General features: G+C 44.4%; 1 protein-coding gene across 5 annotated transcripts in view; it reads left to right on the forward strand.

Moving 5' to 3' along the window:
• ELMO1 (engulfment and cell motility 1) overlaps positions 1 to 14157 on the forward strand; it is a 546685-nt gene that overhangs the window by 115231 nt on the left and 417297 nt on the right. For all 5 annotated transcript variants that reach the window (XM_073630502.1, XM_073630506.1, XM_073630503.1 and 2 more), the window contains one exon: positions 2657 to 2697. In XM_073630502.1, the coding sequence (XP_073486603.1) occupies positions 2657 to 2697 (41 nt within the window). The remainder of the gene's footprint in view (positions 1 to 2656; positions 2698 to 14157) is intronic.

Raw genomic sequence — 14157 nt, forward strand, 5'->3', positions numbered from 1 at the left:
GTATCTTAAATAGATGGGTTTTTAATCCAAAAGCATTTTATTAAAATACATTTTATAAAAATAAAAGAAATCTGATTTTTTTTAAATTTTTTTAAATCATTGATTTTTATCCACCCTGTGTAATACAAAACCTGTTTCAGTTGGGCTTTAAAGTGTCTGCGTGTGTGTGTGTGTGTGTATATATATATATATATATATATATATATATATATATATATATATATAAGGTGTGTGTGTGTTTGTGCGTTTCTTTATATATATAAAAATAAAGTAAAAGTCCAGAGGATAGTTGCACTTAAAAATTTCTTTATTGAACCAAAGTTCAAACAAACATTATGTGATGTGTAAGTTCATTACATTTCGGGCTCACAAGCTTACGCCCTTCTTCAGATCGTACACACATCTAAAGTCAAAGTTACACACATGGCTTAAATACCATCAATTTACGCATTTGGAATCAATTATGTGATTAGTAATCGATGGCATACAAATTAGATCCTTTTCTTATACATCCTTATATCACAGGTGGGGAAATGGTTAGCAAGCGTAGAGACCTCCCATATTTCAACAGAAGCCTTCAACTAGTTTAAACTGTCAAAAAGAAACATGTACACAATGTATCAATATCTGGCCATCACATCGAATGAATTATCACCTAAATAAACAAACATAGATCCAGATCAATCAATTTACGCTTATTGCAATTTTTATTACTAAAAATATGTAGAAGAATACATATCGGCTTAAACTGAGAAAAAAACAGCTTTAAAAAAAAAAATGGGGATGTTTATTATAGCAAAAAGTACAAAATATTGTTTTTTTTTTTTTTTTTTTTCAAAATTGTCGCTCTTCTTTTGTTTCTAGTGCAAAAAATAAAAACCACAGAGGTGATCAAATACCACCAAAAGAAAGCTCTATTTGTGGGAAAAAAAAGGACACAAATTTTGGGTACAGTGTCACACGACCGCGCAATTCCAGTTAAAGCGACGCAGTGCCGTATCGCAAAAAATGGCCTGGTCGTTGAGCAGCCAAATCTTCTGGGGCTGAAGTGGTTAAAGAGACCCATTATTTGCAGCTTAAAGGGGCAGCAATGGGTTCCAATGTCGCACCCCTGTACACAAATATATTTATGAATATGATTGAGATCTCATTTATTTATAATAATAAAATGTTTACTGAACACTGTAATGCCCCGTACACACGGTCGGACTTTGTTCGGACATTCCGACAACAAAATCCTAAGATTTTTTCCGACGGATGTTGGCTCAAACTTGTCTTGCATACACACGGTCACACAAAGTTGTCGGAAAATCCGATCGTTCTAAACGCGGTGACGTAAATGGGGCAGTGGCCAATAGCTTTCATCTCTTTATTTATTCTGAGCATGCGTGGCACTTTGTCCGTCGGATTTGTGTACACACAATCGGAATTTCCGACAACGGATTTTGTTGTCGGAAAATTTTATATCCTGCTCTCAAACTCTCAAACTTTGTGTGTCGGAAAATCCGATGGAAAATGTGTGATAGAGCCTACACACGGTCGGAATTTCCGACAACAAGGTCCTATCACACATTTTCCATCGGAAAATCCGACCGTGTGTACAGGGCATAAGGGGTGGTTCAGATTTATAAATGATATTTTGGCGGTGTGGGATGGCGACATTGGAAGCCTTTTATTGTTTGATCAGTATATCAATTATTTTTTTTTTTTTGCGATCAGTGTTCTGTAGACTCAGCAGGAAGTGAGTTTACAGGACAGTTGTCACTGGAACAAGTGTCCCCATTAGAAGATTTCCCTTCTATTCCTGTTTGGGTGGCAACTCAAAATTTTTGATTTAATCTCGCTTTCATTCTGAGCGACATTGGTGATCAGAAAAGTTTGAGAGAGTGAATCTCTCCAATTATGACACAAAAGGCAAAAAAAAAAAAAAAACCACAGTGGTTCTAACCCCTTGTTGCTCTAAAAAAATAAAAATAAAAATTTGCACTTACCAGAGCTTTAATTTAGTCTAGTACAAGCGTCTTGCAAGACCAGCAACATTTCTTTTTACATTTTAACTTGATATGCGAGCGCTGTTTTTCAAGATCAGCAGTAGGAAGGATCACAGTTTTAATGTAAAAAAAAAAGAATTGCACCCACAATGTTAAGGAGCATGATGCTCATCCATGTAAAGCTGCTGTTTTATACAGTAAAGCTGCTGGTGTGCGTCCATTGTGTCATGCCACCCCCTATATGACTAATGGATAGATTCATGCATTGCATGAATCTATCCATGGCCGCCACTGCCACCTCCTATTCAGGCGTCCAGCCCCTTTTCGGAAGCCATGGATGAGCACAAGATTTCTTAACATTGTGAATGTTATTCTTTTTTTTTTACATTAAAATTGTGATCCTTCTTTTTATTAAAGGCAAAGTGCAGGTTGATTTGATTTATTTTTACTGTACACTTTATACTGTACTGTATTTTTTTAAGTGCAGGTTCATTTAGTTTATTTGTATTGCCATAATCATTTTTATGTGAATAAATGGTTGTGGAACGAATCATCTGAGTTTCCATTATTTCTTATGGGGAAATTCGCCCCCAGCTAATAAAGCTTGTGATTTTGCTTTGTTAGAAGATATAAGTGCTCTGACTGTTTTCATTTTTTTTTTTCAGAAAAAGCCTTTATCTGCTATCATAAAGGAAGTCAGTGATGGGTAAGTAGATTTCCAAAATTGTTGCATTTCAGAAAATGGCTCAGTAAATGATTCAGTATTGCAACAAGAATGATTGATGTACTTTAATAACTGTTATTGGAAATGCATTGTAATTGTCCTGGGTGAGCCAAACATTAAAATGGTTATGGTCAGTCTACTGTGTATGTGAACACGGACATCTGGATGGCTGCACTTACCCAAAAACTTGAAATTAATAGGGACAACAGAGCAGTATACTGTTTTTTATCAGTAGTAATAATAATAATTTTGTATAAAGAGTATCTCAACAGTCACTAGAATGTGTGACGAGGTCTGAAGATGACTAACACCAGTTCATATGACATGTGGGTCTGCATTGACAATGAATATAGTATTATATGCCAACTTTAATGCTTGAACACATTTAGATCACTGAAGTTTATTGTTTACTGTTTGTTGTGCCCTTGTCCTCAGTATTGGTTCGCCTCTAATGGTTGAACATAATTTCTTCTTTAAAGTATCTCGATGACAAGTTAAAAAAAGAGGGGCGGGTATTGTATGGGTGGGGGCAAGCAATGTACTGCAGTGTTGATAAGCTGGCTGTCAAAAAATGGTATTATTAAAGGGGTTGTAAACCCTCATGGTTTTTCACCTTAATGCATTCTATGCATTAAGGTGAAAAACCCTCTGTAGTGCTGCAGCCCCCCAGCCCACCACCCCCGTTTTACTTACCTGAATGCTGTCTACCTCTGGCCGGGAATGTGCAGACTACCTCTAGCTGGTGTCTCGTGTCCTGATTGGATAGATTGATAGCAGGGCAACCATTGGCTCCTGCTGCTGTCAATCAATCCAATGACACGGACGCCAGGGGGCGGGGCCGAGTCCTGCTAAATATGGAGTTATTGTATTGTGTTCCTGTAGGTTATAATCTCAGTTAAATTAGCAAATCATACAGCATAACAAGCCTCAGGGTGCAGGGGAAGCAAAATGATGACACATGAATGCTATGTGTAACCATAAAGCACCCTAGACAACACTATAATGTAACTCTACTCATAGGTGATTTGTTGGCCATTCCTCGTATTAGTTATTTCCTCCACAAAGGTATTGCAAAAACTACTGCTGCAGCTGCCTTGCCTGTATAGTCTACATTATACACAGTCCATTTGGGAAACCAACCATTTGGCATTGTGATAACTATTGCAAGGCAAGGAATTCTGGTGAAGAAATCCCACCACTCCGATCTTTAGAAAAACAAAAAAACTGAGAAGTTAATTTCAGGATTCCTTAGGATTGTCAAATGCAGTGGGAAAGAAAGCAAAAGATGCAGGTGCCTCCTAAGAGCAACAATCTTCAAACACTGAATCACAATGAAAACAGGTACTCTGGGTTGTTGGACGGGAATTATACTTTGTACTGCACCACAGTGTTCATGCTTTATTGATCCAGTGATTAGATAATAATCTATTTAGATTTTATTGCTCCGGCAATTAAAGTGGTTGTAAACCTCATACATGAAATGTGAACAAAGCATGTTATTATTATTATTATTATTTTTGCGCAGCTCTTTACAAAACTAAGGCAGAGGTTACAGTTACAATACAATTTGGTACAAGAGGAATCAGAGGGCCCTGCTTGTCAGAGCTTACAATCTAAGAGGGAGGGTCAAGTGATAAAAAAGGTAGTAACTGTGGGAGATGGGCTGATGGAGAAAGTAAAAACACAGTGTATTAGTTAGAAGCAGGATAGGCTTCTTTAAAGGGGTTGTAAACCCTCATTTTATTTTTTGTTTTTTTAAGTAACAAACCTGTCATACTTACCTCCACTGTGCAGTTCGTTTTGCACAGAGTGGCCCCAGTCCTCCTCTTCTGGGGTCCCTCTGCGGCGCTGGTGGCTCCTCCCGGCATCGAGTGTCCACTTTGGAGAAGACTCTCCTTAGGTGGACACTCGTGCAGGCGCTCCTGAGTCCTGCATCTGTGTTCATTCACACAGAATGCAGGACTCGGCCCTTCCCCCCTCCGGCGCCGCGTCATTGGATTTAATTGACAGCAGCAGGAACCAATGGCTGCGCTGCTATCAATCTATCCAATCAGGACACGAGACACCAGCTAGAGCTGGTGTGCTCGTTCCCGGCCGGAGGATGACCTCGTTCCGGTAAGTAAAACGGGGGGGGCTGGGGGGTTGCAGAACTACAGAAGGTTTTTCACCTTTTTTTTTTTTTTTGAAAATCTTTTTATTGAGTATAAGACATACAAACAGAAAAACAACAGTAAACCCGCTACAGCATTGGGACTAGACCCACGCAGGGGCCAGTGCCAGCCGGCAATTGGCTGCTTCCATCATTAGTGACATACAGCTGTAGCACGTCTACAAGAAAAGAACAACAAACAACCATCATTAGTGACATACAGCTGTAGCACGTCTACAAGAAAAGAACAACAAACAACCATAGAAAATCAGGAGTCCTATCAGAGTTCTCTCCGCTATCCTGGGGGCTAATTCTTCTACTAAGCCTAGAAGGCATGTCTGCTTGGTTGGGGCTATATCTATTCCCACCACTTCTTGTATTACAGATATTACTTGTGAACAGTAGTTTTGAATTGCTGGGCAGGACCAGAAGATGTGTATAAAGTCGCCCGGATCCCCAGTACACCTCCAACACTGCGAGGACAGGGAGGTTCGCATTTTATGCACTCTATACAGGGTAATATATGCCCAGTGTAGTATTTTGTATTGTATGAAGCGGTCACGAAGTGAGACCAGGATTTTGAAGGGGAAGTCCCACATGTCCTCCCAATCCTCAGAGTTAAGTCCCGGGATGTCTTGTGTCCATCGCTGACGGAGCTTTGACAAATCTGGAGAGGAAACTCTAAGGAGATGTGCATAGAGGACCGAAGTCGGTTTCCTGGTGCATTCGTATCTTGTGACCCTCTCCAGATTGGATTGCACTATTTGCGTGTCGTTGGGTAATATTTGGGATTTAAACGCATGAGACAGTTGCATATAGCGAAATAAGTGCGAGGGAGAACATTATTGTGGCATACCAGATAATTGAAGGGGTGTATTGCCGTGCCGATGGTGAGGTCAGATATCAGTTTAATACCACATTTGGCCCATATTTTGGGGTCTGATAGTGAGTAAAGATGGGGTAAGGTCGGGTTGTTCCATAGGGTGGCCTGTGGGGATACTGCATTCCGTGGGAACTTCTCAAGTCCCAGTCCTGCCTTCCAGGCCTTTAGAGTTGTGTGCATGGAGGTGGTCAAGTCATATGGAGCCTTGGGACCTCGAAGGAGTCCACAGAACAAAGCACCGCAGCCTCCAGAACTGCCGCGGGGTTGGACACGTCTGGCACTAGCCACCAAACTGCCATGACCAAAATATTTCTGGCAGTCCGGAAACGCCAACCAACCCCCCCCCCCCCCCACGACGCTGGACGCATCAGTGTGGACAGTTTAAATCTAGGGGGATTTGAGCCCCAGAGGAAGGAGGAGAACATTCGGTTCAATTTCGTAAAAAATTAGCAAGGTATCCATTGTGGGGAATTACGGAATAGGTATATAAATTTAGGTATGATTTTCATTTTAATTAAGTTAATGCGGCCTAATAAGGATAGAGGAAGGTTCTCCCAGGCTTTGACTCCTTGGACCACAGGGTCTAGGTTAAGGGGGATAAAGCTGGATGCGTCTCTCGGGACACGCACCCCCAAGTACACCATTTCGTCTACCCATTGCAGTTGGAGATCTGGCGGGGCTAGTCTTTTTGCCTCAGGGTCAATAGCTAGTAACTGGGATTTTGTCCAGTTCACCCTGTTATTTTGAAGAATTCAGTCAATACTTGCAGCACTTCTCTAAGGGAGGAGTCTGCGTCGTTCAGAAAGAGTAGGAGGTCATCCACGTACAGAGCTACCCTCTCCTCCAGCCACGCTATTTTTAGTCCTTTTATGTGGGGCGAGACCCCCAGTGCCTCTGCCACCGGTTCCATAGCTATTGCGAACAGTGCCGGAGAGAGAGGGCAGCCCTTCCTGGTACCCCTGAACAGTGGGAAGGGGGGAGAGACGTCACCCCCCCAGTCTGATTGCCGCCTTCGGGGATTTGTATATAGTTTGCAGCCACGCAATAAAAACCAACGGAAATCCCATCCTCCGCAGAGTTTCCCAGAGAAATGGCCATTTGATTGAATCGTATGCCTTTTTGATATCGAAGGAGGCAACCGTTCTAGTGCCCACATTATCGTGTATGGCATGCAAGTTGGTGAATAGTCTGCGGAGGTTAATATCTGTTGATTTATGGGCTATGAATCCAGTCTGGTCTGTGTCTATAATGGAGGGCAGAAGTGGGTTGAGTCTAACAGTAATTAATTTAGATAAGATTTTGAAGCCAATGTTGAGAAGTGCTATGGGCCTGTATGAGGCGCACTGTTTGGGATCTTTATTGGGCTTAAGGATTAGAATAACGTGCGTGTCTGCCATGGAGGGTGGGAGCACTCCCTCCTCCAGACATTGGATATACAGGTCTGCCAACAGGGGGGCTAGGAGGTCCGCATGAGCCCGGTAGAATTTGACGGGTAGACCATCAGGGCCCGGGGCCTTCCCAGTTGCCAATGAGTTAATAATAGCATGTACTTCCTCTGCTGACCAGATGTGACCTCTCCTCGTCTGAGAGCCTCCCCAGGGCCAGGGGGTCCAGGAGAGGTGCCATCTCGCCAGGAGGGAGGGAGGGGGTGTGGTACTGTATAGTGTCTGATAGAAGGTCTGAAACACCCTCAGGATACCCTTTTTGGGATGTAATAGATTCACCTGTAGGAGAGACCAATTCGGGGATCAGAGTCATAGGGGTGTCGTGATGAGACATCATTGCCAGCAGTCTACCATTTCTATCACCCTGCTCAAAGAATCCTTTTTGGGATGTAATAGATTCACCTGTAGGAGAGACCAATTCGGGGATCAGAGTCATAGGGGTGTCGTGATGAGACATCATTGCCAGCAGTCTACCATTTCTATCACCCTGCTCAAAGAATCTTTGTTTGGTGTGAAATAACTCTAAACGTGTGATCTCAGTGAGATGGAGTTGGAGATCTCTTTTTGTGGACTGCAGCCGTTCGAAATTGGAGACCGAGGGGTCAGACCCATAAGTGGCTGATGCCTCTTCAATCTCCCCTTCCAACCGTGTTGTGCTGGTTTGTTGATTTACCTTCACCGCCTTAATTGCTGACATATAATGTCCTCTAGTGAACGCCTTGAAGGCGTCCCAGACTGTGGGAGGAGAGGATGACCCCGTGTTATGTTCCCAAAATTCAGGTAATGTTTGTGGGGTCTGCCATGATATCTCGTCATGGGAGATCCAGTGGGCCCCAAGGCGCCACATAGAGCCACTGCGTTTTTCTCGGGTCACCATAGTGATCTTGGGGGGGGATGATCAGAAAGTCCACTAGGTAGGTAGGTTGCCTCCACTATGTCAGTTAACATAAGTTGATTTGCGAACGCATAATCAATTCTGGAGGAGGTTTTATATGAAGTAGAAAAACATGAGTAACTTTAGTCTGGGGATGTAACCACCTCCACACCTCAGTAACCCCTGCCGAGTGTGTCCACCCCAGCAGGTCCCCCGTAGAGGACTGTAATGGTGTGGGCCTGTCAAGATCAGGGGAGAGGGTGCTGTTGAAGTCTCCTAGGATTAACAATTTAGCTGGACAATACGGGGTAATCCTCTCCAAAATAGTGTACAGCACTTCCGGTTTGAAAGGTGGTGGGATATAAACTCCTACTATAATGTACCTTTGTTGCCAGGCCGTCAATACCAAAATTACAAATTTGCCATGGGGGTCTGTATGGACCACCTCAACTTTACACAGGTAGAATTTATTTATCAGTATTGAGACCCCCCTGGCATATGAGGAATACGTGGCATGGAAAGTTTTCTGAACCCAGGGCTTTTTCAAGGCCATCAGTTTGCCACCCATCAAGTGGGTCTCCTGTAGGATCAGTACCTGCGGATTGTGCGCCTTGACATACTGGAACATCAGTGCCCTTTTAAATTTGGAGTTGAGGCCTCTGACATTCCAGGATATCACCGACATTGTTCCCTGATCATGTGACGTCATGATCCCAGGGGAGAATTGCTAACTTCAGGGTGAATGAGTCCCACTTCATTAGTGTTTTTAGAGCAAGAGCCAACCGCACATAACACCATAAGAAACCATAGAAAACAATACAACTTCCCAAGCACTGTGTGTTTTTCCTACCGTCGAGGTATTTTTGAGGTGGCTCCGGTACTTACAGGAAGTTTTAGTAGGATATAACAGGCAAGGATGTTGGAAATCTGTGCATCTGATATCCTCATGGGATCAGGTCATCAATGCAAGGTGGTCAGCCAGTCGTCAGCATCCGCTGGGTTATCAAAGAACCGGATTGCTCCAGCATGTTGGACTCTCAGGCGGCTGTGGTAAAGCATGCTATATTTTATGTTCTTATCCCTGAGTCGTCTACGAACATCGTTGAAGGTTTTCCTCTTCCTCTGCAAATCGGCCAAAAAGTCGGGGAACAGATGAACGGAGGTGTTACCATAATTGAGAGTGGGATGTTTGTGGGCTTCAGAGAGAATCTTGTCCCTGTCCCGATAATTGAGGAAGTGGACCAGAAAAGGCCTGGGGATGTTCCCTGGCATGACACGGCCAGTGGGCACCCGATGGGCCCTTTCAACCACGTAGGTAGGAGGGACATCTGTGAGGCTCAGGAGATTTTTAAAGAACTCCTCCGCAAATTCAGCTGGGTGGTCCCCGTCCTCTTTCTCAGGTAGCCCCAGGACTCTGACATCATTGCGTCTGAGTCGGTTTTTGGCGTCATCTGATTTTGCGACAAGGGACTGTACTGTGTGCTGCAACTCAGCAATGGAGGAGGCATGCGTGGCGGTAAGATCTTCGGTGGCAGATACTCTGGTCTCAGTTTCACTCATTCTCCCTCTTATTTTGTCAAGGTCATTCCTGATAAAATCGCACTCCTCAGCAAGATGGTCGATGCGCACAAGCAGTGAGGTCCTACTCCGCTCGATCGCAGCGAGGATCGTGGCTGTACTATCTTGCGACAGCGGGGCTGACTTCTCTGTTGCTGGAACCTCCCCAGGGCCCATCTCCAATTCAGCTAATAAAGGCCGGAGTCGTCTCCTTTATGGAAGGGGGGGACATCTGGTGAGTTACTAAAGGGGGGCCCCGACAGAGGAGCAACTCGTGCCCAGATCAATGACCAGGAGGCAGCCGCGGTCGGCCCAATAGAGCAGTGGGTAACGAGCCAGGGAGAGCACAGTCCAGGCAGGCAGACAGCGATCCCCTGCAGCCCCCTCCTCACAGCAATCCCCTGAGCAGAGGCAGTCCAGTAAGGGTGGAAAGCTGGGAGTGTGATCAGAAAAGGCCCAAAGCAGGGGGGACCCAGGCAGAAGGATGGCAAAGACACCAGGCCCCTGGGCACCTACACTGGCCCATACAGGCAGTCCCTACTGGTCAGCACACCAGGCCCCCGCAGGGAGATGGATGGATGGTGAGGCAGGTGGGGGCAGCAAGATCCACACTCTTGATTTGAGGCCGGGCGCGGTGCACTCCTGCGATGCAGCCGCTCAGGAAACAGCGCTGTCAGGCAGGCTGCACTAGGCCGCACTAGACCACGGCCGCAGCGAGTGCCCCCAGCAGCCCAGCAGGCAATCAGACCAAGCAAGGTAGGTGGAGGGCAGGCAGGAGAGGGGATGGAACACTGTCTCAAGGACGGATGGCAGTCTCTTACCCCAGGCTGGGATCAGCTCGCTCCGGCCGGGTACAGGTCAGCAAGATGGCGGCTGCAGGCCCGAGCAATGCACGGCCTCCCGGACGACCACGGCAGAATCCCCACTCAATATCCGCTCAAGACTCAGCAGGGGACAGAGAGGACCAGATTGGCAGGTTGGCTGGTCTTTTTGGGCAGTTGGATGGGTGGATGGCAAAGGATTGAGTTCAGGATACCCGCAGCTCCTCTCAGAAACACAGGCAGTCTCCCCCGGTCAGCACCCCAGGCCACAGCAGGGAAATGGATGGATGATGAGGCAGGTGGGGGCAGCAAGATCCGCACACTTGATTTGAGGCTGGGCCGGCCGCGGCACCCTCCTGCGGGGTAGCCGCTTAGGAAACAGCGGTGTCAGACAGGCTTCACTAGGCCGCACATGGCAGAATCCCCACTCAAGATCCGCTCAGGACTCAGCAGGGGAATGAGAGGAACAGATTGGCAGGTTGGCTGGTATGTTTTGGGCAGTTAGATGCGGGGATGGCGAAGGATTGAATTCAGGATACCCGGAGCTCCTTTCAGACACGTCCGCCGCTGCTCACATCCGGACACGCCCCCCTCTTCTTACAGAAGGTTTTTCACCTTAATGTATAGAATGCATTAAGGTGAAAAACCATGAGGGTTTACAACCCCTTTAAAGAGAAGGGATTTTATGGATCGTCTAAAGATAGGAGATAGTCATGCAGATTGGGGTAGGAAGCTCCAAAGGATGGGAGCTCGGGAGATGTCCTAGAGGTGGGCATGGGAGGAGGTGACAAGGGAGCTAGAGAGCAGGAGGTCTTGGGAGGTCCGAAAAGAGCAATTTGGTGGATAATTTGAAACCAGGTTAGTGATGTAGCTGGGGGCAGAGTTGTGGATGGCTTTGTAAGTTGTTGTTAGCACTTTGAATTTTAATTGTTGGGTGAGCGGAAGCCAGTGGACGATTGGCAGAGAGGGCTGGCAGACACTGAGGGGTTGGGTAAGGTGGATGAGTCTGGCAGCAGCATTCATGATGGACTATATCCCTCTATAGTGTGTACTTGTCTTAATTTTTAGCACTGAGTGTCATTTCTGTCTTCTGCTTCGTTCCACTGTTATCATTTTTGTCTGACGCCAAGAGAAAAAAGGGGATGGGAGGAAGCTCCAGCTGATTGACAGCCTCAGCTCTGTTCCTCTGTGCTACGGGAAGGAGGGGTGTCTTCCCTTCAATCAGCTCTCAGAGCTCTCCTCATTGAGCTCTGCAGAGTGTAATTTCAGCTCTCTGCTCCCTTTTTTCTAAACTCTCACACAAGCTTTAAAAAAAATGGACTTTGAATGGATGTAAAGGAGAGAAGACTGCAGATAAGCAGGTACAACTTATGTAGCAGGATTTGTTTCATCTCTGTGTATAACCTGAGACTGGTCATTTCACTGGGAACATGTGATTTACAACTACTTTAAATAGTCAGGCATCCTGGTCATACAAGAACAGGTATGTTCTGAAAACCTTTCTGAGAAAATCCTCTCTAAGGGTATTGGTCAGATCTAAGCGTATTCTAATGTTGATAGAAAGGTTCACTTGGATGTAATACTGGGTAAAATTAAAATTCTGCAATCATATTTGTGTGTTTATAGCCCTATTGGCATTAGGGATGAGGGTCTGGTTCACTGCAAAACAGGGTTGATCATGATCTCTGGCTGTCTGCCTGCACGCCGAGGCAATCCTCTGGTTGCTGTAGGAAAACATACATTTAATGGCAGTATTATTACCTCCACTAAATGTGATGGCTCCCCACCCAGGGCTGTTCATCCGTCCCTTCCCCATTGGTCAAGGCCATACTTGCTCATTTAGGTCACCACAGTTTGTATGTATTTTTTTATGGAGTGACTAGGGGAAGGGGCATTTGTCCCCTGTCAACATGGAGACAAGGTGCTTTGCCTGGCTGCATGCTTAGATAAGGGCCTGGATTGGTTTGGAAGGACCACAACCCCCCCCCCCCCCCATGCTTTTTTTTTCTTGTTTTTTTGCAGAGGCCGGGAAATGTCATTTAACAGCAATTTTTTCCCCTTGTACATGTCACTTTGCCTCAGTACATCCAACCGCTGTGCTGCTTCATATGCAGTTTTAAGGCATCCCCAAGCAGGTTTTTAATAGAAATTGTGCATTTTCTAGTGTTGCACTTAATGCCGAAGTCCAGAAGTTCAGCTACTTTATAAAAACTGCAGGCATACCATGAGTTAAGTCCACCGAGGAGCATGCCACCTTGTGGACTTGTCTCTTTAATTTACATCTGAAAGGTCCAGTTTACTCCAGGAAGATAACTTCTAGAGCTGTGATGCTGGACTCTCTGGTCTCAGCTCCTTCAAGAGCAGAGTTGAGGGCACTGCTATGTCCACCCGTCCCCTCCTTCTGCCCAATTGCAGAAACCTTTGTATTATGTGAACTCATTCACGAAATACAAAGGCTTCTGTGTATGGGCGGTATAGGGGGGGCGGGCATAGCTGCTCTGTGTTCTTCTCTCCTCTCGCAGCCCAGAGTGTTGCCTCCGGGAGTGCAGTAAGCCTATCAGATATAAATAATGAAGATAAGTCCAGGAGGTGACATGCACCTAATTGTACTTGACGCTTAGTGTGGCAGCAATTTTTACAAAGTTGCTGAATTCAACTTCAAGCCTTGCTCCCCTCTAAATGTTTTATTTTTCTTGAAATGCTTTTGGTGCATGCCCCCCCCCCCCATTTTGAAGAAATTGGTAAATATCAGGAGAGACTAAGGCTAAGCACTAAATGTTAATTAAAAAGGAAAAAAAATAAAAATACTGTGTTGCAGTTTTTATTAAACACTTCTGGATTTAGGCCAAGATAGAATGCTGAACTGCTACACATTTATTTTTTACTAAAGAAAACAAACATAGAGCAGTATAGAAAAAGCAAAATAAACTCAAAGAAAACCACTGACATTAATGGCTTATATTTGTGAACCCTCCAGGAGCTTAGCTCATGTGAAATTATTATGTATAATTTTTTAACACTCTCCAGTGACCTATAACATTGAGTCTGAAAAAGTGTTAATAGATTCTGATGGATGACTGCTTCAGTTTATTTGACAAGTTTCGTCCATCATGGCTAAGTTCCATTCATGTCCAATAGTAATAATATTATACTAGAATTGTGGTTGTGCATTGGCCCATAAATACATGTGTCAATAAATTATATACATAGAAAAGCAATTTATATTTTTCATGTTTGAGCTTTTTTTTTTCCTTTTTTATGTCAGTCTTAAGCTATATACTTGTTTTTATAACTAGCTTCATCTATCCAAAATGATTTGTACATTTTTTTATTTTTTTTTTTTTAAGGAAACATGACATTAATTGTTTTAAAAAATATTCAGCCTATACTATTAATGGTAAATGCCAAGGAAAGTCCAATATAAATGGATCTGAAGGCATCTCATTTTTTTTAATCCTATAGTTTTGTTTTTCAAGACATATCTAATCTTATAATCAGTAAATGTCACAGCATTCTGCCTCGGATCTTTTTGAAAAGCATTATATGAAAGAACACATCCCAAGGTCCCTTTTAGATTTGCCTGCTGGCCACTAGGTGGTGCAGACTTTAGATGTGCAGTCTGACTGGTTGACTTGTTGCAAGCATGTCTAATGGGATTCCAAGGATTGTTCTTTCAAATAAAGTTTAGGAACAAAATGATTGATAGCAGAGAA

This window comes from Aquarana catesbeiana, linkage group LG05, assembly GCF_042186555.1.
Source record: "Aquarana catesbeiana isolate 2022-GZ linkage group LG05, ASM4218655v1, whole genome shotgun sequence".
Lineage (NCBI taxonomy): Eukaryota > Metazoa > Chordata > Amphibia > Anura > Ranidae > Aquarana > Aquarana catesbeiana.